Source organism: Balaenoptera ricei, chromosome 16 (assembly GCF_028023285.1).
Source record: "Balaenoptera ricei isolate mBalRic1 chromosome 16, mBalRic1.hap2, whole genome shotgun sequence".
In the NCBI taxonomy this organism is placed as follows: domain Eukaryota; kingdom Metazoa; phylum Chordata; class Mammalia; order Artiodactyla; family Balaenopteridae; genus Balaenoptera; species Balaenoptera ricei.
The window spans coordinates 5,366,688-5,391,573 of record NC_082654.1 but is presented as its reverse complement, the minus strand read 5'-3'; the positions used below and the strand labels follow the sequence as shown (position 1 = coordinate 5,391,573).

At 44.5% G+C, this 24,886-nt stretch overlaps 1 protein-coding gene across 3 annotated transcripts in view; it reads left to right on the top strand.

The window, feature by feature from the left end:
• The window catches only part of DOCK1 (dedicator of cytokinesis 1), a 527,932-nt gene that overhangs the window by 117,607 nt on the left and 385,439 nt on the right, over positions 1-24,886 (top strand). For all 3 annotated transcript variants that reach the window (XM_059900693.1, XM_059900694.1, XM_059900695.1), the window contains exons 22-23: positions 3,073-3,207; positions 11,376-11,484. In XM_059900693.1, coding sequence (XP_059756676.1) covers positions 3,073-3,207; positions 11,376-11,484 — 244 coding nt within the window. The remainder of the gene's footprint in view (positions 1-3,072; positions 3,208-11,375; positions 11,485-24,886) is intronic.

Sequence of the window (24,886 nt, the reverse complement as noted above, 5' to 3'; positions counted from 1 at the left end):
AATGAGTTATTACATGTCAAGTGTTTGGAATAATCCCTGGCACTCAGAAAGCACCAAGCAGTAGTTAGGTTTTGTTATTATTAGAATTATTAGGGCGAGTTCCTCATTCTCTCACAATGGGATTTATTGGCATTTATTCAGACTTTTTATTGTGTGAGTTGCAGTGAAAAAGAAAGGTTTAATTTCTTTAAGAGCATTCCACTTAGAGTCATTAGAATCATTAGAAATGATTCTCTTAGGGCCAGGAAGTTGAGTCAAAGCTCCCATCTGTGTCTTGACCATACTTAGGTCAGAACCTGTTGTCCTTGGCTGTGGGAACTCAAGGTCAGCAGTCCTGTCCCTGATTCTTGGATGCTTCCGTGTCTGCTTGAGCGCATGTTTATTGCAGGGCAGTGGGCGGAGCCCCCAGTGGGCGGGGAGCAGCGATGTCCTCACCACGCAGGACAAGCTGTGACAGGCTTTGTGCTTGCTGACTAATAAGCGTTTGTTTAAAACATTCTGTTCTCAGTGGAGAAGCCCAGTTTGTCACACTCTGGACAGTTCCCTGCAGACCGTGGGAGGGCTGATCGCGTGGCACCATCTCGCTATAGCAACCAGAAGGGAGCCCAGGGTTTATGGGCGTGGCCTGCACACTGCTCTGGGTGCCACGTGACCTCCATATGTGTCGCTTTCACCATTCTCCTTCTTTATTGAAAGGGGGCCAAACAGCTTTGCTCAGATTAGATTTTGCACGCTCATTTCAGAAAATCAGAACAGTGGTAAGGTCACCGTGCCGCATTCCAGGTCCTCTAGCTGGCGTCCCCCTGCCTGTGACTTTGGGGAGAACGGTGCCCTTATTCTCAAAGGTGGAAAACGAACATTGGGGAGCTTTGGGCAAGTTACTCAGTGGGCGACACAAAAAGTACCATTTTATTGTTAAGTTACGATGGGACGGAGTTGAGAATCGGTATCCTCTCATTCAGTCTGTCCTCTGCCGAAAAGGAAATTTTAATTTCGGAAAATAAGTATTCTTGTCATGTTTTGGTAAACCAGCAGCCCCAAGTGGTTCGTCAGCTGTTAGAATCTGAGTATTTTTGCCTTGAAATACCAGAGGAGATAATTGTGGTTCACGCAGTTCTAAGCCAATCATGGAAGGCTGTGTTTGCACTAATGAAGTACTCTCAGCCTTCTCTGGCCCAGGGGACATTCGGTCCTAAGTGTCGTCACAGCTAGTCTCTCCTCCGCCTCTTCTAGGAGCCTTGGTTAGGTTAGAGTCTGGTCCAGCTAGTTTCTTTATGTCTTTCCTTTGATAAATGTTGAGATCTGTAGCCTTTCTTTGCAAAGAACTCCAAGAGAAGAAATTAAAGATGACTGGAGGCGATGGGCATTACTTCTTAGCCCTCCGACTCTCGCAAAGCAGGAGCTCCCCTGCGTGGGCAGTTCACAGATCAGAGTGACCGGCTCTGGTCCAAGCGAGGAGGGAGGGAGGTGTCAGCTTCAGGGATGGTTCTTCCAGAAGACCAGCAGGACAGACTCCTTCTGTCCACAGAGCTGCCTTGCCCAGAGCTGGGTCAGACCTTCCTCCCACTGAACCGATGTGCCGTTTGGTCTGCCCCTCTGAGCCGGTGCCGAGGAATTTGGTCTTTCTGCGGTTACAAGTGGCATGGCTGGCGTGGATTTGGGTCTTTTGACTTCCAGATTTATTTTCTGGTTCTGGGTCATTCTCTTTGCGAATCATTCCTTCTTTATATTCTTTTCTTTGATTAATCTGTTGGAAGGATTTCCAAAATGTATTTCTATGGAATGTATATTTCTTGGGATATTAATAAGGTTTAAGAGTAAAAGGTGTGTGGTCCAATCAGTTTGGGAAAGTAAGTTAAAACGAGTGAAACAGGTTTTATGCCAGGACTTGAGATGTTCTGCTGTGCCTCAGGAGCCATCAGGAGACATGTATGGGACAATACCTTTCCCGACATCGGGGCCAAGGGAGCCTGTGGGAAGGGGATCTCTCTGGCTTCGCTTCTTCAGGACATACTGGCAGGAAGGCTTCTATGGTTGTCTCGCATTTCTTGAGTTCTGCAGCCTGATTAGTGTTAGAAATGACTTCGTATCCACTCAGTCACCCAAAAGCCTTTTTATCGTGATTTATCAGTAAAATTGTTACTCTTAGAACTGTTCCGAGGTCATCCAGAATCCAAGTTACAGTTGCTCTTATGAGCGTCTTGTAATAATCTCGAATAACAAGCTAGTGCTTGCTGGCTCACAGCTTAACGGGCAATGCTGTGAGTACCCTGGCAGGTTATTTTTATGACTGTGATGAATATTTAAAAGCCACAGGGAAGTTCTGTTGATTACATAAAAAGTTGGGGAGTGGAGAAGTTTGGTTTAGGGAGTAGTCTTGTCGGTTGTTGTCATACAGGTTTTACATATGCTGCTAGTTTTTGGAGAGTTACAGTGTAGCCCAGTACACTAAAAGCTGATAGTATATTGCAGTTAATTTAATTCTTCTTTTATGATTTAGAAAGCATAGCTTGAGGGTCATCCTTGTGAACACTGAACAGTGATTATTAGTTTATGGGCCAGTAGTGGTAGAAAATATAGACGTTTGGACAGAATCAAAAACTGATTATTACCATTACTGCCTCTATCATTTGAAAATACCATATGCTCAATGAAAAAAAAATGAGCATTATGAAAATAGATATGTCTGTAAAAATCCCTTTGATTTTTGTTATTTAGCATTGGGAAAGCTAGTTTACCTACCTAATCCTGGGCTCCTCCATCTGTAAATTAGGGATAGAACTCATCACTTGCCTTATAGAGTTGCTGTGAAGAATAAATTATATAATACATTTAAATGCTTACAAAAGCATCGAAAACTTAGAAAGTTCTTGTTAAATGCTCAGATCTCGCTCCTCTGAGAGTTATGATGTGGGTCGCTTTTAATCTGCTTGAAATACATTTCACAAATATGCATATACTGATAAGTGTGTACCCAAATAAAAAGAACCCACTTGTGTATTTTTGTCCCAGTTAAGAACTGAGATATCATAATCTCCTGAACTCGTTAACTCGTGTTTCCATTGTGAACAGGAAGCTGACGAAAGTTTTAAGGAACTACGTGGACAGCGCCGTGAAGCCAGGAATCAGCGACCAGCTGTATAAAGCCATGAAAGCTTTAGAGTACATCTTCAAGTTCATCGTGCGCTCCCGCGTCCTGTTCAATCAGTGCGTATCGCCGTGCTGGCTCTCCAGAGGACTTGTGGGAAATCCTTTCCTTCCTTCCTTCTCCTTCTCCATTCCCCTTCCTCTTGCTTCTCCCCCTTCCTCCCGTCTTTCTCCTTCCTTTCCCTGCTGTCTAGCACGACACAGCAGTAACAGATAACAGTCCTGGGCTGGGTTTGCCCACACTCACTGTAACTGCTCCCGCGTGTAGTGAAAGGCAAGCATGAGTTTGAGTCTTGAGCCCTGAGTCTGAAATGTGTGCCTGTGAGTCAAACATCGTGTCCTGAAAGCGTTGATCATTCTTCAGAGGTAGTGCAGACTGAACACCAAGGGTTCTGAAGTTCTTTTCAGTATATCTTATAGAGAAAAAAGCCCTTGAAAAACAAACAAAATTAAAACAAACAAGCAACAACAGCAAAAAGCCAAAACCAAGTGAAACTACCTCACTTGGGAAGACTGTGGGGCTTCCTCCCTCTTTCCTTCAACTAGAATCATGTTTTGTTTCTAGAGAGAGATTCCCACATACAAGATTGCTGTGCAAATGGACACTCAACGTTTTAACCTAGTGATGTGTTTCATACACTATCTAGGTGAATTTATGAGTTGTGTTTGAACTTTAAAGTGGACTGGGATAGTCCCAATCCACTTTAAAATAATGACTTCATTATTTTATAGAGAATATTAGTATTTTTTTCTATATATCTCTAGATGAAAGAGATGTGCTAAAATAAATGAGCTTTCAGGTGGTCCACAATATTTAACTCTATGAATGAAGAGATGTGAAATGGGTAGATTGGGTGTTGGGGTGTTGAAATTGACTCACTCTGCTACTGCCTTTGGAGCTAGCTGCTTTGGGTGACCTACAGTGGATGATGTTGGTTGCTGTTGGTTATTGGAGGTTGATGTTCTTGTGGTGAGTTCTAAACACAGAGATGGAGTTTAAGAATCAATGTCCCTCTGAGTTAGAGAATACATGTGACTTTTAAAAGCACAGCCCTCTCGAAACGTATCAGTGAATACTTCGGGATTGAGCGAGTGTGGACCCACATTGGTACCTCCTTATTGACTCTTTACTTTATCTTTGTTGTCCTGAAGTCAGCTTCTCCAGAAGGGCTGGGGAGAAAGGGAAGGTATTCAAAATCCAGCCTGTGCACACCATGGTACATGTAAGCCAAAGGAGCAAGTTACTGACTGTGTGTACAACTGTAAGAGTTGCAGATGGGAGGGACTTCCCTGGCAGTCCAGTGGTTAAGACTTTGCCTTCCAATGCAGGGGGTGCGTGTTCGATCCCTGGTTGGGGAGCTAAGATCCCACATGCCTCGAGGCCAAAAAAACCAAAAAACATAAAAGAGAAGCAATATTGTAACAAATTCAATAAAGCCTTTAAAAATGGTCCACATCAAAAAAAATCCTTAAAAAAAAAAAGAGAGTCACAGACGGGGTAGTACCCACCATTGATCAGTGGTCACAGCCCCTGTGTTACTGGTCAAGGATTGTTTGTGCTTTGTTCACTCTGACGTTCCCGTGATCTAAGACCCACGGTTTGAGGCTATTGTGCTCTTATCCTTGACTGAGAGATCAAAGGCACACTCTTCTATTTTGCTTATTGTGGATAAGTGTGACTCTTGATGTGGGTCGAAGCTTTCTCTTTTCTTCAAGGTCAAAGCTGTTGATGATTTTCTCACTGTCACAGTATGAAAGATGAACAAGTAAACTAGGTTTTGTTTTCCTGTGTTTTATCTTATTTTTTAATAAAATTACTTCTGTAAAAATGAACTTCTTGGCACCCTCTATCTTGCTTTTATATAAAGTTTCCCCACTAATTTTAAATTTTGGGGTACTCTAAAACAAAATCGATGCTAAGGTGCGAGGATGAACTTGAAAGAATGGAACAGTCAGGTGGCACGGATTATGTCATGTTTTATTTGAAAAAATTTTTCATCTTGTACAATTTGTGATCAGTATGACACTGGGTTAGGGGTTCATTGATGCCCATCTCCTTTCCAAACACACTGCTGATTTTCCTTCTCATCCAGAGATTAATAATGCAAAGAAGTGTGTGTTGGTGGTCGGTGTGTGTGTTCCTGCTATTGTCGTAAATGCTCTAATCTTTTACAAAATACTGCTACTTAGAAAAGATTGGGGCACCCAAGTGGACCAGTAGCAAAATTATTTCTCTCTGTCTCTCCTTAATCTCTTTCAACCTCAAAATACAAATGGCATGAGATTTTAGAACCATGGTCCAAAAATATTACTGAGTTTGATTGATCTTAACAGAGGTTAGGAATATGATTGGCTACGTGTTACAGAAAAACCCAGCTTAACATGGTTCAACCATATGAGGTTCACTTTTTTTTCCCCACATGACGTGGAGCCCAGAGTCCGGAGCTCGTGCACTTGGTCTCTGGTTACTTATTCTGGGTCCTTGGCTGCTTATTTCTCTGCCCCACCATCCTTAGGGGTCTGTGTCTATCTCATGGCCCCAAAGTGGCTCCTGCCCCTCCTGGCATCAGGATCGCATTCCAGGCAGCAGAGAAGGGGAAGGTGAGGGGTAAACAGCTCTTCCAGTTACTCTCCTTTTAAAGAGCATTGTCCCCAGTGCCTACAAAGGGTCAGGTGCTTCCGTCTCATTGGCCAGAACTATGTCACATGACCACCCTAGATGCAAGGGAGGTGAGAAAGGATTTATTGATGCATTCAACAAAATCAAATTTCTTTTAGTAAAGTAGTAAAGGAGAAGTATTTATTGGATGGGCAGTGAACATTCTCTTTCTCATGCCTTTGACCAAGAATTTCTGTTCCCTGACCGTTTAGAGCATCCCTAACTTGTTCTGGATTAGTAAATCCTATGTAATTAGGCCCCCGAGAGCCTTTCTTCCCCATTAGTTTGGGGGTCGGTCTCTGAGACTCCTGTCTCTAGTATCTCTTTGACTTGAAGTCACTGAGCCCTAAGTGATCCAAGACGTGATTCAGTCCTACTGTGTTACACAGAAATGGAGTGAAATACTTAGCAGACCCTTCCCTGTGACCCAGGAAGTGTTCTAAGTTTAGACATCCTTAGGCATGCCTTTGCTTTGGCCATTGGCCACAAGGTGTTGGCACAGACCGGGGTCCAGGTGCCAGCCTTTGTCCTGGAGTGGGAGGAGCCAGGGCTGATCCCCAGCTGAGGTTCTTTGCCAGGTTAACATGTTTGTCAAGAGCTGAGACTGTCCAGGACCAAAAGTGCAAAGAGGTCAGAGGTGAGTAGCAACAATTGCCAAAAGGCAGTGAGGCTTCCAGAACCTTCCAAGCCCCTTGTCTGGACATTCCTGACCTCATCTCACCAGATACTGTAGCAATCAGGATCCTTCCTTCCCAAGCGCTTAATGAGCTTTGGAGACCTGACTGTCCCAGACTCTTATGGTATACTTTTATAATATACTTTGTAGTATATTGACCTTAGTTTTCTTCTCTAAATGTTCCCTAAACGTATCTTGGCTGCCTTTACGATTCTTGAGGGCAGAGAAGGACATACCTTCCTCTCGAAACCTAGAACACAGTTGTAGCCACACTGCACAGATACAGTACTTCTTAAATTGAAATCTTTAGTCTGAGATTGCTGAGAAGAATCTATGGTAGGAAAAAAAATCATAACCTTAAAATCATGGACAACAGGGCTAAAGTCTCTTAGTCACGTCTTGTCCTCAAACCACCACCCCTCACCCCCCGGGCCCATTTTAGTAGTTCTTCATCTGTCTTATCAAAGGCATTGAGATGAAACACTGTTCCTATTTTGTATAGTCTGCTTAAGGAAAAAGCCATCCTGTGTCCTTCACAGATGTCTGGGATGTTTGATTCGTAAGCAGCTCTGATGCATGGTATTTTTGAGGTGGGGAAGAAATCACACGCGGGTCCTCATTTTCTTACTTGCAACACATCTGTTACCTTGGGAGAAAAACAGTTGTGCTCACAGCTGGAATTGACAACTGTGTTTTTCTTTTTTGCAGTTGGAATAAACTTTTGAGGTCTTTTATTTTTCTTCTTTCAAACTGGTGTACTGTGTTTTCACATAATGTAGTAGCTTTGTAAAATGCCATGATAATTGACAGTAATCCTTCCAAAAAAGGAAGGGGTGAAACTTTGGAGAAGAAGGTATTGAAACTTATCGTTGTTACTCCACTCTCTTTCTCACCATGCAAATCCATGCTTTTTGTTTTGTTTAGAAAGCTCATTTTGTTTTGGAATGAGAACAGTAGTTGGTCCAAAAATATTTGGTTCCTGGGGAACCCACCAAGAGATTCCTGACAGCCAGGGGCACTTCTCCACTGGTTTTGTTTGTCTGTGTTTTCCGAGTGGGCGGATCACATTAACTGGAAAGCCAGAAAACAGACGCATCCTGCACGAGACCTTCTGAATCCAGTCACTAAAGCTAGTTATTGCCGAGTTCCTCTTCTGTCTTTCTGGTGCTTTGTTGAGTGTTTCCGTGTCACCTGGTGTTAGCTTCCTGAATAATTAATCATTGATCGTAAGTTGTAAAGTTGAGTATTTAGTTCATTTATAAATAATGCAATTAAGTAATATATTAGGTTTATATCTACTGTCTTTCTATTAATTTTCTCTTTTACCCATTTGTATTATGTTTCCTTTTCCTGCTTTTTTTGCCTTCTTTTGTACCAATCAAAGTGTTCTTTTTTAAATCCCGTTTTCTGTCCTTTTGCTATCATTTACTGGGTCACAAAGGTAGGATGTAGTTAATAGACAAAGATCAAGTCGTTTCTTGTTAATGAATACTTATAACATTTAAATAGAGCAAGGTATGATGACTAGGTTTTGTCTGTTTATTTACCAATATTCCTCTGAGTTCTTTCCTCTCACCCACCTCAAGGTGGGTCAGACAAGTGACTCTTCTTGATTTATCTGACAAAACCAAGAGGGTGAGACTAGAAACCTCTCTTTCATTACAGAAAGGTGCTTCAGAGTGCTTGCTGTAAAATACTAACCATTTATGTCTTTTAAACATGTTGGTTGGAGCAGAGAAACTAGTAATTAAGTTTTCATTCTTGAGGAATTCTTGGTAGAATTTTAAGTATAAGAAAGACTGATTGATTGTATCTTGTAGATTTTGAAGCTGTGTTATTGGGGGCATGCAGATTTAGAACTGTGATCTCTTTTTTTGTGGATTTACTCTTTAATATGAAAAGGTTCCGTTTATCTTTTGGTTAGTATTTGCATGGAATACCTTTTCCCATTCTTTTACTTTCAGCCTTTCTGTGTTCTTATATTTAAGGTGTGTCTCTTAAACACAGCATAGAGCTGTATTTTTATTTCATCCAGTCTGAAAATCCTTTTAATTGAGTATTTAGTTCATTTATATATAATGCAATTAAGCAATATATTAGGTTTATATCTACTGTCTTTCTATCAATTTTCTCTTTTACCCATCTGTATTGTTTCCCTTTTCCTGCTTTTTTTGCTTTCTTTTGTATCAATCAAAATTTTCTTTTTTTATCCCATTTTCTCTCTTTTTTTATGTTATTATTGTCATGCGTTTCAAGTCTACATATATTTTAAGGCATTACTATTATTATTTTGTATAGTTGGTATTCATTCAGCATGTTTTATATTTATTATTGTTTTTCCATCTTTCTTTTAATTTTATGTTTCTCTATAGGATAATTTTCCTTCAGTGCAAAGAACTTCATGTAGAATTTCTTTGGGTATAAGTCTGCTGCAGGTTTTGTTTGTATGAAAATCATTGACTTCATCTTTGTTTTTGAAGGATGTTTTCTTTTAATATAGAATTCTAGATTGACAGTTATTTTCTTCTTCCAGATGTTATTCTTTTCTCTTTTGATTTCCATCATTTCTGGTGAGAAGTCAGCTTTCAGACTTATTGTTACATCTTTGAAGGTAAAGGTGTCTTTAAAATTTTTTCTCTACCTATGTTTACAATTTTTCTCTTTTTCTATGGTTATTAGCAGTTTCACTATGGATTACATAGGAATGGTTAGCCTTTTATTTATCCTACATTGGATTTTGAGAGCTTCTTGAATTTTTAAAAATTAATTAATTAATTAATTACTTATTTTTGGCTGCTTTGGGTCTTTGTTGCTGTGCATGGGCTTTCTCTAGTTGTGGCGAGTGGGGGCTACTCTTAGTTGTGGTGCGTGGGCTTCTCATTGTGGTGGCTTCTCTTGTTGCAGAGCATGGGCTCTAGGTGCGCGGACTTCAGTAATTGTGGCACGTGGGCTCAGTAGTTGTGGCTCTTGGGCTCTAGAGCGCAGGCTCAGTAGTTGTGGTGCACGGGCTTAGTTGCTCCGTGGCATGTGGGATCTTCCCAGACCAGGGACTGAACCCGTGTCCCCTGCATTGGCAGGCAGATTCTTAACCACTGCGCCACCAGGGAAGTCCCTGAATTCTTAATTTTAGATATTATATTTTTGTTTCAGAGTTTTCATCTTTTTTTATACATTCATTTCTCTACTAGAATTTTTTGTCTTACCTTCTGTTTTCTTCATCTATTTTCATATTTCCAGTTTTCTATTTTTTCCATCTTTTTCTTTTTGTTTTACAATATAATACTTACATTTATTTTGACATTCTTGATACAGGATGTAACTGCTTGCTAACTACAATATCTTGATCACTTGTGGATCTGTTTCTGTTGTCTCTTTTTTGATTTGGCCATGTGGTCTGGTATTTTGCTGTGTTTAGTAACTTTGTTTGAATACAGGACTGTGAATATATAAAACTGTCAAAGTTCCAGATGATGTGATCTTCTTCAAGAGGTGATTCATCCTTTTCTTTTCTAGGCAGAGAAAGTGAGACTGAACCTTTACACTACAGAGGCTGTATGTAGCCTTTGTGAGCCTCAGTCTTATATGGTTTTCCTCTGGTTCCCCAGGGTTTTCAACTGAGAGTCTGCTGTGTTATCTGGAGCCCCTCTCCCTGGCATTTTTCAAACTGTATTCTTTATCTCTGGAGACACATAAACACTCCACTCTGCTTTATAGATGTTTTCATTTTGGTTTTCAGTCCCCTGCGCCATGGAGCCTTAGGAATTGGCATATATACTGGGAGTGGGGTGGGGGGGAAGCGGGGAGAATGGATGAGTGCATGCTAGAAGCTTCCCCAAGTATTTGCACCAGTCTGCCAAACCTTGCTCCTTTTCACCTGCAAGCACAAGTTCATGACTTCATAATTGTCATTGTTTGGTACACTGTTTATACAAACCCATATTCGAAAACCCTTTACAAAACAGATACACTAGGTTGCAATTTCCCATTTTAGAGAGAATTTGTTGCTTTACAATGGAACTCATTTAAATATAAGATTACTTCTAGGGTAATTAATTATCACTTAGTTTACAAAATTTTCCATTGTACACAGGTTTTCAGGTATGGTATACTTTTAATTAGGCAGAAAACTAGTCTGTATTAATAAAACATCTGCGCTGCAGCATTTAAAAATGCAAATGTATTGCTTGTTAGTAACATGGCAGCTTGAAGTAACTGCTAATAAATAATTTATAGATGACACTTATTTACAGTTAGCAGCACGTATTTGCATACATGTAACCGATGTACCACTTCCTTATTATCCATTTACTGAATATGATCCACTTTCTGAATGTTTTCCCGGAACCACCAATTCTATGATGGAAGAATTTGTATATAGTATCATTACTATGAAATCAAGTAATTTTGAGTTTATTATTATAGTGTCATTTTCAGAAGGTTCTAAGATCATGTTAAACTTAGTTGTCTTTGTGATTGTCAATTATGTGACATTATGGGTTTAAGAAACACTGGCAGGATATGCACTGAAATATTAATGATGGGATCTCTGTGGGGTAGAATTAAAGCTGGATTTCTCCATCCTTCCTTCCTCTCTCCCTTCCTTACCCTCTCCCTCCTTCCCTCCCTTTTTATACATTTCTGCGTTTTTCAGATTTGTAGAATGTGTTACGTTACAAGCCAAAAGGCAATCAATAGAATGATTAAAAATCAGCTTCTTCAGCGTGAAGGCGCATCTCCCTAGCTGAGAGGTCCAGATTATAATCCAAGTCAGCTCCCGTGTTCCATGGTTACTGACGATGTTCCCTCACAGCAACTTTAATGTGTGTAGATGCAGGAGCAGAAAGTGGTGATGTGCCGTGTGCCAGGCCCACAGATCTGTGTGTTCCTTTGCAGGCTGTATGAAAACAAAGGAGAGGCCGATTTCGTGGAGTCCTTGGTGCAGCTGTTCCGATCTATCAGTGACATGATGGGTGGCGTGTCGGACCAGACCGTCCGGGTGAAGGTAGGTCCTCGGGGCAGCGCCGACCACACTCAGGGCCCCGCTCTTAGATGCAGGACTCCCTGCAGGCCGAGAAGAGCAGGGTCTGCGTGTCCTTCGAAGCCTGGACTTGAGCGGAAGGTTCAGGAGTGGCTTTGCAGTGACCGTGACCGTGGTCCCTGTAATGGGGTTCTTTTTGCTTCCTCTGTAGGTGCTCTCAAATGCTGCCCTTGCTCTTTGCTTCTCGGCAAGGAGAGGTTCTCAGTGTCTGAGCAGGTGTGGGAGGCTGAGGCTGTAGGTGCCCCAGGCATCCGTCCGACCTCAGGCTGAGCTATGCTGATAGTGACATATCTTCATCCCTCCAGCGAGTCTGGAAGAGCAAGCGAGGGATCCGACCTTCCCGTGGTCCTGCTCTTCTCACCACCTTATTATCTGTTCTTGCCCTGTGGTCCTTTGGGAGAAAAGATGCCTGCGTCTCAGGTGGGGTCTGTGTGGTCTTCAGGACACGCCGGCGTGGAGGTGCCAGGAGGTGGGGCGTGGGGAGGGCCCAGGGCGCAGCCCAGGACCCGCACACTCGCCAGCATCCCTGTCTGGCAGTTTGTGTCGCTGACTTAGTGCAGAAGAAGCCGTGCGATTTGTGTGTGCTGCCCGTGCTAATTCCTACAAAGGATAAGAATCTTCCAAATGATTAACTTGCAGCTTTCACTCCACTGCTCCTTGTAGCAGCCTCTATTCTTACTTTCCTCTTTGAATGTGCTTTTACTGTATCATTTCCCAGGAAACATCTTTATGGCTATTAAAAATATTGTGGGAAAGTGATTTCCCAGCTTTTAAGTCTGGGACAGAGATGTACGTGTGCTCAGATGTGTTGTGTGACCACAACACGGTTGTGTGACGGCTCACACGGTTGTTGTGACCAGGGGAGCAGTGTCACTAAACATGAACAGTCACGATGGCCCTTTCATCTCGGAGGTGAAGCTTGCTGTCTGGCAGAGCCGTGCCATCCTCGGTATCATTTCTCAGTCTTCATGTAGAGCTGGCGATCCACAGAGAAAGCTCTGTGGCGTGTATTTTCAAGTTTTGGCTTAATTATTTTGGCAACTTATTGCCTAAAGCTGCCTTATTGTTTTGAGGTTAAAATTAACAACGTGTTTGGTACATTTACTACGAAATCCTCTGGCATTTCTGAAAAACAGACGCAGGGAGTCTAAGAATAGATACAAATGACAGGAAGTTTTGAGCCCAGAAGTCCTTTTTGGTTTCTAAATATACTGTTAGATTATTAAATTTGATTGGGCTTGACTTGTGTCTGCCCACCTCCCTGGATGTCAAGGCATTTAGTAACTGCAGACTTGGAAGTCCTTCCTTCAGTGGGTGTTTTGTCATGAGACATGGGTGAATTCAGTGACGTTTGTGCATTGATGCAAACCTTACATCTGCAAGACAGATGACTGAGTTTTACTTGAAATGTTGCCTCCTTGCTGCTAATTTTGTATTTTGTTCTTGCACAATAGGTGCTTCCTCGACTTCTGAAATTTAAGAATTCCCATCACGGGATCCTGTTTTTGGGTTGTTTTAACGTTTTATGTTTTGCTCTGTTGAAATGGGAATACAATTGTGAGTCATCTTACGTAGAGGAAACATGAAAAAGACTGGCGTTTCCTAGGGGTTTAAACGTTGTTTCCCAAGGGTGGCCCTTGTTGGCTGTTTTGATCTTGGAGATGATCTCATTTGTGAGTAGGGGGTCAGCGTGCTCCATGCCTTCCTGGTGTTGTTCAGCGTGGCCTGATGGGCTTGTGGGGTGGGAGTGGCCCTTCTGAGCACCCTGCCGCCACCCTTCTCAGACTTGTAAGAACCACTTACACCCACCTTGCGGATTCAAGTCAGCGTTTTATGCCTCAGTGAAGGGAGAGGCGAGAGGAGTTTCTGATAATAATTAACTGCAGGATAAACACAGCATCCAAGTAGAATTTTCAACAGCTCCGCCTTCCACTGCACTTGGAGTTTTTAGCAGGGTCGTTTAACTTAAGCAGGAGCGTACTTGGGTACGTTTTTGTTACGTGGGAGAGGGAACCACGGTGAATGTGTGGGCGATGCTCTGCCAGGTGGCCTCAGGTCTCCTCCTCTTCTAGATCCTGCTCTGGGACCCCCATGTGGTTCTAGAGACACACTCACTATTGTGCTGCTTTACGATCCCTCAGTTCATGACCCCCAACCTCAGAGCTGCTGCCAAATCCTTAAAAAAATTCTTTATATGGTAAATAACATGAAAAATTACCACTTTAACCACATTTATTTATTTATTTATTTATTTATTTATTTATTTATTTATGGCTGTGTTGGGTCTCCGTTTCTGCGCGAGGGCTTTCTCTAGTTGCGGCAAGTGAGGGCCACTCTTCATCACACTGCACGGGCCTCTCACTATCGCGGCCTCTCCTGTTGCGGAGCACAGGCTCCAGACGCGCAGGCTCAGTAGTTGTGGCTCACGGGCCTAGTTGCTCCGCGGCATGTGGGATCTTCCCAGACCAGGGCTCGAACCCGTGTCCCCTGCATTGGCAGGCAGATTCTCAACCACTGCACCACCTGGGAAGCCCTAACCACTTTTAAGAGTATCGTTCTGTGACATGAAAGACATTCACGTGGATGTGAAACCATCACCACCATCCGTCTCTGGAACCCTTCTCATCTCCCCAGACAGAAACTCGGTACCTGTTACACCGTAGCTCCCCTTCCTCCCCTCCTCCCAGCCCCTGACAGCCACCGTGCTGCTGTGTGTCTCTATGAACTTGAGTATTCCAAGTTCCTCGTATAAGTGGAATCATACCGTACGTGTCCTTTTGTGACTGGCTTCTTTTACTTAGCCTAATGTCCTCACGGTTCATCCATGTTGGAGCAGGTGTCAGAATTTCCTTCCTTGCTGAGACAGAATTGTATTCCATTGCATGTATCCAACAAATTTTGTTATTCATGCACCTTTTGATGGACTCCTGGGGTCTTTACACCTTTTGGCCTTTGTGAATGACGCTGCTGTGAAAGTAAGTTTACAAGTAACTAGCTGTTCAAGCCCTGCTTTCACTTCTTTTGGGTCTATACCAGATGTGGAATTGCTGGGTTGTAGGTGTAATTTTTTGAGGAATTACCATGTCATTTTCCACAGCGCCCATACCATTTTATTTTTTATAAAAATTAAAAAAAAAAAAGATTTCTCGTTCCATTTATCTTAACAGTATTTCTGGCAGCTTCTCAAGCTTGAGGCTCATTACCCACCCCCCTCCACCTTTAGCAAATGATGCTGGTCTGTCTGCTGTGCTGAAAATATCCTCTAATACCTGTCCAACATCACCTTTCCTTTCTCACTTCCTTCCGAAGAAGACGAGCCCATTCTACTACCTGAAACTAACCCTCCACCTGTGTTGAGTTCTCCCCTACCTGCCCCTTCCTTTGGGGTCCTGATGGATCCCTCACCCTTTCCTCTCAGTCTGGAATCTTCTGTCTGCACATCAGATTGCCCCTTTCACGTGCCTACAGCCACCCCCAGACATTCTCAGCATTCAGCAGGTGCTTCGGGGAACCTTCTTGGCCATCACACCTCTCCGTCTCCTCCCCTCCCCCTGAGCAGGTCCTTGTACCTGTGGCCAGCGCCGTCTGGTCCTGTTCTCTGCTCTACGCTGTGTGGTCACCGTCTGCCTCTCCCCCACGCACGACCCAATGGCACTTCACCTGCAGCATCTCCAAGCCAGACGCGATCATCCTCTTCCGTTGCCTTCTCTTCCTTTGCTCACCTTGGCCGTGCCTACCACGAGCCACTGTGTGTCCGGTGCTCCGTTACTTTTGATGAAATTATGGCAGAACCTCTCTTTACTTGCTACACCCTCAGTGCTGTACCTGCCCTTCTTGTTCCCTGACTGTATTTCAGCGTTTCCCTAAAACTCACATCTGGCAATGGACTTGTTTTTCTCAGGAAGCTGTGATGTTCTCCAGCTGCCTTGGAGAAATGGGTCAGGTTCCAGGTTCTGCCGTTCAGAATCTTTACAGTCAATCCAGCCAACTCTCCTAGCCTTTGATTCTTAGAGACACGAGTAGAGTGCCCCTCTGCATGCTCGGAAGCCACCCGGAGAATTGATTCCAAAGGTTGATAGAAAGAAGCATGAGCTCCAGGGGCTGATATTCATCGATCACTTGCCGTTCCGAGTGCTTTATGTTTATCATCTTCTATGGGTCTTACAGTAATCCCGTTCCGTAGGTACTGTCATTGATTTTAGGTGAAGACACCTAGAGCTGTTAATGAACTTGCCCAAGGCCATGGGACCAGGCAGAGGGATAATTTAAGCCCACATTGCCCAGATCCAGAGCCACATCCTTCCATTCAGTTCCCCCAGAGAGGGTCACTGGGCATCAGTGATCCAATGGCTCAGAAACAGGGCCTAAAGTGGTTGTCCACATCGACGGACAGCAGCTCTGGATCAGATGCTTTGGGGCTGTAAAGACATCAGCTTCGTTCCCTGTGGAGCTTTTCTTCGGAGTGGATATGTCCTATGTTTTTTGGCATAAAGCAATTAAAAAACTTGGACGCTATGCCAGCAGAAATTGGCTGTGTCTGGAGGGAGGTAAAGGCAGTTCCATGGGGCTGGTCCTGAGGCTTCTTGGAGGATGGGTCTCGGTGATGGGCCCCCTGCATTGGCCACAGAGGCTTCGGTTTCTTCACCACTCATGGATTGCAGTGCTAGATTTGGGGCACTTGGGGTTTTGCCATCAGAATTAACACAGGCACTGACATTTTCACTCTTTTCCACAAATCTTACAACTCTGTGGAATGATCCTGGAAAAGACTACCCTGTGAACTAGGCATAGCCTCCCTAGAAATTTCTAGAACTTTCTGTTGAGGGAAACATTGACCCTGATCCACAATAAAAATGCATTGGGCGGGTCTCTGTGTGTGTGTGTGTGAAGCTGAAAAGTCTTTCATGAAAAAGTTCTAACCTTTTATTCCATGGGATGTACTCTGGCATTTTCTATTCTATTCTGGTATCCTTTAGTCTATTCTGAACTAATGTATTTCACTAAAAAAAAAAATTGCTGGTTGACAGGCACTAAATTTATTTCCTGAACAGCGAACGTATCTCAACCCACATTTGAAAAACACTGCTCTTTACCGTTCTTTCTATTTCTTCCACCCTCTTGTTCGGTTTAGTATGAAATATTATTAGTGTTCTGTGTGTCTTCCATTGTAAAGACACAGGTCCCTGGTGCTCAGTGAATTCCCCTACCAGCATGTGGATTGGACTGGGGTGAAGATTAATTGAATTTGAGGCTCCTGAGCTGAGATGGGCACACAGATGCGTGAGGCTTTGCCTTCCTTCCAGGGGCCTGCCCCTTGGGTGCCAGCTTCCCTGTTGCTTGCCTTTCTGACCCCTGGTGGTGCCACTTCTGTCTGGCCTTCTCTGGGAAGAACTGTGTTGGAAATAAGCTATACGGTAATCACAGTAAATGCGGTTGTTGGGTGAGTTTTGCCCTCCAAGAAGCATGGTTTTCATTTCCTTAAATGTAAAATAGATAGCTAGTGGGAAGCAGCTGCATAGCACAGGGAGATCAGCTCGGTGATTTGTGACCACCTAGAGGGGTGGGATAGGGAGGGTGGGAGGGAGAATAAAATACTTTCCTCACTTTTTTTTGAGGGTGGGGGCTGGTGGTTGTTGATTGTGTTGATTGATCCAGGATGCCGCAGATGCGAGTCAGGGCTTTGCTTGCAAGTCTGTCATCATTTGTCCCAGATGGCTTGGATGGTGACTTTCCAGGTCACGTGTTGTCCATTTGGGGGGAAGACTTTTTGAACCAGGATACTCAGCAGCTGAAGGCTGGCAGCTCAGGAGAAGACAGCCATGAAGGGAACGGCCACATTTGACTGAGAATCAGCAACGGGCCGGGCCTTCTGGAGAGTTCTCCTACTAACAGGGAGGAGAGGGTGGTTCCAGTCTCCAGGGGCCGAGGGGACCAAGCCATGCTTGGAAGTGACACCAGTCTCCTCAGACTGCTGCAACTAAATACCACAAACATGGCAGCTTGAAACAGAAATTTCTTCCTTCTGGGTGCTTGTCTTAGTTTGGGCTGCTGTCACAGAATATCATAGACTGGGTGGCTTATAAACAACAGAAATTTATTCCTCACGTTTCTGGAGCCTGGAAGTCCAAGATCAGGGTGCCGTCAGGGCAGTGTTCTGGTGAGAGCCTTCCTCTGCATTGCCCACAGCTGACTTCTTTCATCCTCACATGGTGGATAGCAGAGACACGAAGCAATCCCTCTTGTGACCCTTATAAGGGTACTAATCACATTATGAGGACCTCACCCTTCTGACCTCACCTAATCCTAATCACGTACCAAGATCCCGCCTCCTAATCTATCACATAGTGGGGCTGGGTTTCAGCCTATGAATTGAGGGCTCAGGGCACAAACATTCAGACATTCTGTAAGAGAACCTGTTCTGTGCCCTCCTCCCAGTGTCTGCTGGGTGCCGTGGTCCTTGGCAGCCCTGGCTTGCTGATGGGTCACACCCATCTCTATCTACACCTTTACGTGGTGTTCCCCACGTGTGTCTGTGTCTTTGTCTCCTCTTCACATAGGGACACCAGTCACATTGAATTTCGGGCCCACTCTGCTCCAGTGTGACCTTACATTAACTCGATGGCATCTGCTAAGATCCTAGTTCCAAGTAAGGTCACATTCACAGGTACCAGGGGTTAGGATCTGAATTTAGCTTTTTCTGGGATAAAATTGAACCTACAATAGAGGTCAATGTAGAATCAAGATGGATGCCAACGGCACCCCGGCCAGTGGTTGATGAACAGCTGGAGAGGAAGCTGACCCTGGCCCAGGTTCCCGTAGCCGTCTGGACCCCAGAGGAGCTGGAGACCCTTGCTTCTCAGCCCTCAGTGTGTGCACACGCATCACCTGGGGGTCTTGTGAAAATGCAGATTCCCCCTCGGTAATTCCAGGGAGGGGGCCGAGGGTTTTCATTTCCAATCATCACCCAGTGAGTGCAGCTGACGTTGGTCCCTGGCCACACTTTGAGGTGGGTGTGGTTGGATCTCACCTGCGCAGTGAGTGTCCTGGCTGCCCTGGAGGGTGGGGGGCGTGGGAGTCCAGGCAGGTGCAGGTATCCCCCTCGGGGCTGGCTTCATCTGCGCCACCAGCCCTCCGCTGCCCGATGTTCTGGACTATTCTGATTTCACAAGTTTTCCTTATGCGTAGATGATAAGACACTTGCAAGTGAAGTCATGACTCGCATCAAAAAAGAAGCAGCAGCCAAAAAAAAAAAAGTTGAAGAAAACACTCTAGGTCGTTTGCTCGGTAAACCTTTGGCTCAAATGCTTCCAATTTGAACTCACCCAACACTGGGGCTTCCAGCTTCCCCCAGTGTATAATGTGGAGAGCATTCGCCCAGTGTTGGATTTCTGGAATCTCTCTTCTGGCCAGAGTTCCTTGCAGGGGAGATGCACAGTCTTCTCGGCTGTAGCCCCAGGACACTTGAGATACCACCCATGTGGGCAGACTTTGTCTGGAGCTGTCTGGATGGAGACACTTGTTTCCTGACCACCTCCCTGCCCCCATGTGTAGTGGACAGGACTTTGCAGCGGCAGCAGAAATGCAGCCTTAGCGGAAAGCAAAATCATTTCTGTTCTCCACTCTCCTTCAGCAAACCAGCCGTTTGTGTTGGTTTTCTACCTAAGTTATGGTGCACGTGCGTGAGAATTTTTATAGTTACAACCTAGATGAGGTTCGCTTGACTCCCTTTTTATCATTACATCATGAGTGCCTTTCCACATGAATGAGTAGTTGTAGTTGTAACGGCTCTGTGCCAGTTCAGAGCACGTGCCTGCATTGATGTGCGTTCCGTTTGCTTAATCAAATGATTTTTCCTCATTAATTTTTCCATTGTTGAGTACTAAGATTTTTGCTTTTAGCATTTTAGGCCTGCAGTGAATGATTTTATTGAGAAGTAGTTGGTGGCATTGATCCTTCCTTTAATTTTGTGGTGGGTTTCCTCCATGTTCTTTACCCTCATGTGCCTGCCTGTGTTGGAGGACAGGGCTTTAATTTGGGACCGCAGGATTTCAGGCCTTTCCTCGCCACCTTGCCTGTCCTGCCCCCTGCAGTGATGCTTTCTAGTGGAAAAGCACTCCTTTCAATTCGTGGCTTCAGAGCTCAGGCACCTGGAGTGATTGCCTTCTCCTGGCCCCTGACCTTGGCCTTCAGGGGTCTCTCCCCCAGCTCCCCTTCCTTATCCAAGCCTTCTGCCCACCTCTTCCACCAGGCAAGGTGCCCCCCAGCCCTTTTCTCTTTCCTCCATCACAGTCAGCATTTATTCAGTGCTCTGTGAAACTGAGCAGGTCTCATGGATGGCTTTATGCCTAGGCCCTCATTGTTCATTTATTGGCTCATTTGTTTTAAAAATTCATTTACTAATATGTTCATTCTGTGTGCCAGGCGCTGGGCACACACATATAATACAGCTGTGGGCTCTGTTCTCATGATGATTACATTTAAGTCAGCGAGACAGATATTAATCAAATCACCATACCCACACACATATATAGTTGTACGATTTTAAGCAAACCATAGACATAAATCTCTAATTTTAGATTGTAAAAGGTCCTTTTGAGGAAAGTAAGGGATAGGATGACCAGGGGTATCAGGGGATGGGGAAGAGTTGGGGAATTCAAGGAAGGTTTCAAGGAGGAGTTGGGTGAAGAAAGCATGAGGTGGGGGAAGTTCCAGGTAGAGGCCAGTAGACAGGAGGGTATTTGCTGCTTTCAAGGACTGGCCGTAAGATCAGTGCTTGTGGCTGGACGGGGTGGGCAGTGAGCCAGCGAGGGCTGGCGGGAGAGGATGGAGAGGCGGGGGAGGCGCTTGGGGCAGAGCCCTGTGGTCCTGCTCAGGGTCCGTGGGCGCCACCGGAATGGGCGTGGTCAGGTCAGACTTGGCTTCTCAAAGGGTCATCTGGCTGCTGTCTGCAGAATGGGCTGGAGCAGTTAAGAGAGGACACGGTGGGGTGAGAGGCTGTCATGAAGTCCAGGTAAGAGACCATGGGGCTGGGGCTAGAGCGGGCTTCTTTCCTTTAGCACTATTGACATTTGGGGCCCATCCTTCTTGGTTGTGGGGCTGTCTTGTGCACTACAGACGTTTAGCAGAATCCCTGGCCTCTACCCGCTAGATGCATTTCCTAGCGTGACAACCAATGATGTGTCCAGATATTGCTCAATGTCTCCTGGGGTTGAGGTGGGGGCACAATTGCCCCTGGTTGAGACATTGGGCTCCAGTATTGGTGATGAGTTTTGAGAAGGAGGAAGAGACTTGCTGGTATAATTTACAGACTGCGGTGGTGGCTCCAATGTGGGAGATGAGGAAGACGCAGGGCGGTGTCATCACCTCCCAAATCGTTGGCTTAAGCCACTGCGCGATGGAGAGACACCTTAAGAAGCGGGTGAAGGGACTTCCCTGGTGGCGCAGTGATTAAGAATCCGCCTGCCAATGCAGAGGACATGGATTCAATCCCTGGTCCAGGAAGATCCCACATGCGGCGGAGCAACTAAGCCTGTGCGCCACAACTACTGAGCCTGCACTCTAGAGCCCGCGAGCTACAACTACTGAGCCCATGTGCCACAACTACTGAGCCCGCACGCCTAGAGCCTGTGCTCTGCAACAAGAGAAGCCACCGCAATGAGAAGCCTGCGCACCGCAACAAAGAGTAGCCCCCACTCGCCGTAACTAGAGAAAGCCTGCATGCAGCAACGAAGACCCAACGCAGCCAAAAATAAATAATAAATAAATAAATAAAATTATTAAAAAAAATAAAGAAGTGGGTGAAGATTCTAGAATATTTGGACCTTGAGGGTGGGCTTCTCCTGGGACCCTGCTTCAAAGTTATCTCTTTCTGAGAACTGCTGTGCTAGTAACGCTGCTTCACTCCACCACGGGAAACATGTTCCTGTGCAGCGTTGTGTGCTGAAAACATCCTTATTTACACGCATTTTGGGTACCTACCTGACATTTCTGACTACATGACCATCGTTTAGGACTGGGCTCTCATTTTCCGGTTCTCTTTAGACAGCGTCCAGTTTCCACCCCTTGTCTGGTGTCTACTCAGTGGTGCTGCTGGCTAGGTGGCTGGAGGTGTCTACACAGATACAGAGCTTGTTGCTATTGGATGCTTGGTTACGTTACATAATACAGTGGAGGAAAGCACCAAACCCAGACTCCTATATGGTTTGGAGAGATCTTACCCGCTGCTTTTGTGCAGGTGGATTAGGGAGCCTGAGATAATCCTAATCCCTTCAATTTGTGCAGCTCTCTCACTCGTCAGAACCTTTCAGTGCACCTTCCTGTGACCCTCCCAGCGCTGCCAGGGCACCCCGTTCAAAGTAGTAATGAAAAAACATGCAGAAGGGAGGGGCAGGAAACACGATCATGTAAAGTTGGTGAGTTTAATAGCAGAGTCATCGATGGAGACATTTAGAACCCACACCCACTGGCTCTTCTCTGCAATCTTCACATTGCAGCTGCCCCGTGGAGCGCCTTCCAAGATTTTGTTCTAGGAAGGATGAGGGGGTTTAGAACAGCGTCTAAAGCAGTCTGACCATCTAAAGCAGGGTCTCCCGGGTGAACTGCAGACACAGGGTCTGCAAAGGTCACGTGTACCTTGCTTGTGGAATGCTACTTATAAGTGCATGTGCTTGTGGGTTCTTTTTGTATTGTGAGTTTCTGTGGATTGAGGCTTCTTTTGACTGCAAATGACGTAAACCTCAAACAAGAGCTAAATAAATGGCAAGATATTCCTGTTTATGTGTAAGAAGACTCACTATTGTTAAGATGTCAGATCTTCCCAACTTGATCTGTAGGTTCAATGCCGTCCCAAGTCAAAGTCCCAGCAAATTACTGTGTCACTATTGATAAAAGTGACATGAAGAGGGCAGAAGACCCAGAACATTCCTCTCCATACTGAAGGAGAACAACATCAGAGGACCGACACTCCTTGACTTCTGGTCTCTCTGGAAAGCTACAGTAATCTAAATGCATAAACCCGACTCACACTCACTTCAGAAAGAAGGAAAATAACTGATTCATGTCATTGGGGAGGCCAAGGCGTTAGTCATGACTGTGTCCAGGGGTTGAAAGAGATCCTCCCTCTCGGCTCAGTACTTTCTTCTCTCTGCTTGAGGGAAGAATGGCCACCACTAGTCAGAGGCTTGTAGTTTTCTTACTATTTGTAATCCTAGAGGACCCAGAATGACTGTCTAGCTTTTCACGGCCAAAACCATCCACAGAAAGAACCCTCACTAACCATCTTCCTGTAAAGGAAGGGACCATCCCTGAAAGGAAAAGACAAGGAAGTTGAAAAGAGCAATGGGGGCTTCCTGCTGCAGAGAGCAGAGAGAGAGGGGTAAAGGCAGCTAGTAGGGGGGCTGACGTGACATTTGTGAGGGTAGCTGAAGCCAGTGCAAATTAGTGACCTTGTGAAATGGCTTCTGTAGCTATTTTCCAGACTGTCTGCTGGGCTGATGGAAAGGGTAGTAAAAGCCTTCATTTAGGCTTGGTGTTCCAGCCGGCATGCCAAGTAGCCCAAGCTGAGGCCCGAGAGGAGAATATACCCTTAAATATGCCCAGGAAGAATTTTATTGAGACACGAGTCGGCTAGTGCTAGAGCATTAGCAAGTGTGAAAAAAAAAAATTTCATACTTGAGCTTAAAAAATCATCAGCTCCATTATACTTATATCAAATAATTACAAAATTTCATGAAAGCTGTTTTTCAGAACTATATGATGGAATAAATTATTTTTGTGTATGTATGGACGAAATCTTGGACTTTATGTTGAATTGCAAAAGTGCTCAAGTAGTTAACATTGGGAAATCAGGGAACTGGGGAGTGAAAAAGTCATACCTGAGTTTTTCCAGGAACTTATGAGGGGACAGAATGGTTCTGTGAGGGAGGGTCAGCCCATTGCTTTCCCATTCTTCAGCCCATTGCTTTCCCCGTGATATCCCGAATCAGACATTAAGCTTATACCTTACACTGTAAACCTGAGAATCCTGTGCCAGGCAGAATAATTTTGATGAGAATCTGAGCAGTATTATTCTCCATGAACTGTGAATGTGACACTTTTATAATTCAAGTAGAATTATTTTTCCCTTGGGAAATCCTATGCATTCAATATGGTACACTGCATTAGGGAAAAGGTAAAGGAAAGAAAAGGCTATAAAAGGCATATCTTGTTAAAATAAAGCAGTTTTTATTCTTGCCTGTGTAATCTTTAGATACAGTGATTGATTCTTAGAGTTACTAATATTTTTTTTGAAACGTAAATTGTCTTCTCTCTAGTTTAATGATTAGGGAAGAACAACAACCCCCATCGTCTGATTAAATAAAACATAGCTAAAGTGTAATTAATTTTTGAAAATGAGATTTTCATAGAAAATCTCAGGAAATACACGTTGTGACATTACACATTTTATATGGTCACCACTCAAGATGAAGTACAAAGGTCATATGACTGAGAAATTAGGTGACCGCCAAGTCTGTCCTTTGTTTTTCTTTTAAACGATTCATTTTGAGATGGAAAAAAAAATACTATTCCTGCTGCCATTTGTCAGGCTGATCATCTTGTTAGTTCCTGGTAGGTCATGACTCTGCTGATGTGTTCCCATCAATGCATCCTTAAGGGGAGCAACTTCATGAATCCATTACCCTTGGCAATCACCTTGCTGATTTACATGGTCTACCGGTTGGCCCCTTCTCCTTTCTCCTGCCTTATTTTTTCCGGACCTGAAGATAAACCACTGGTTCAGCAGTACATCGGAGGGCTCCAGGTTATATGATTTATTTACTGAAATTTGCCCTTTGGGTGTGTTTCAGATGTGAGTGTCAGGCACTTACCCCTTCTAGTTTCCCAGCTTGCTACAATTTCCTCTGGAGCCAGAGGTACCCCTGGGGCAGCGGGCAGGTCTGTGTGGCAGCGAGCTGGGGTGGGAGCTGAGTGTACTTTGTGCTTCATTATTAAAACTTTGCCTAGCGCAGAACCTTGAGCTAACAGAAACTATAGGACTATTTTTAAATGAAAATTTCATTTCTTTATTTTGATTGCTTCTCGAAGACAGGTAACAAAAAAGAGTAAAGTACCAAAAAATAACACCCATAAATCTACCAGTGAGAGATTACTCACTGTCAGCCCTTTGGTCATGATTGTGTCTGAATTCTTTCTGTTTCTGTATGGATTAATACATGTGATTTCCAATAACCCGGTGATAAATACTTGGCCAGCGCTGTCCCCTGCTTTGTTTCCCCGCACAGCATGTATGCACTTCTTGTTACAGAATAGATACCTTCCTGTTGACACAGAGAGACTTGCTGCTTGGACCAAATCAGGATCCAGTGAA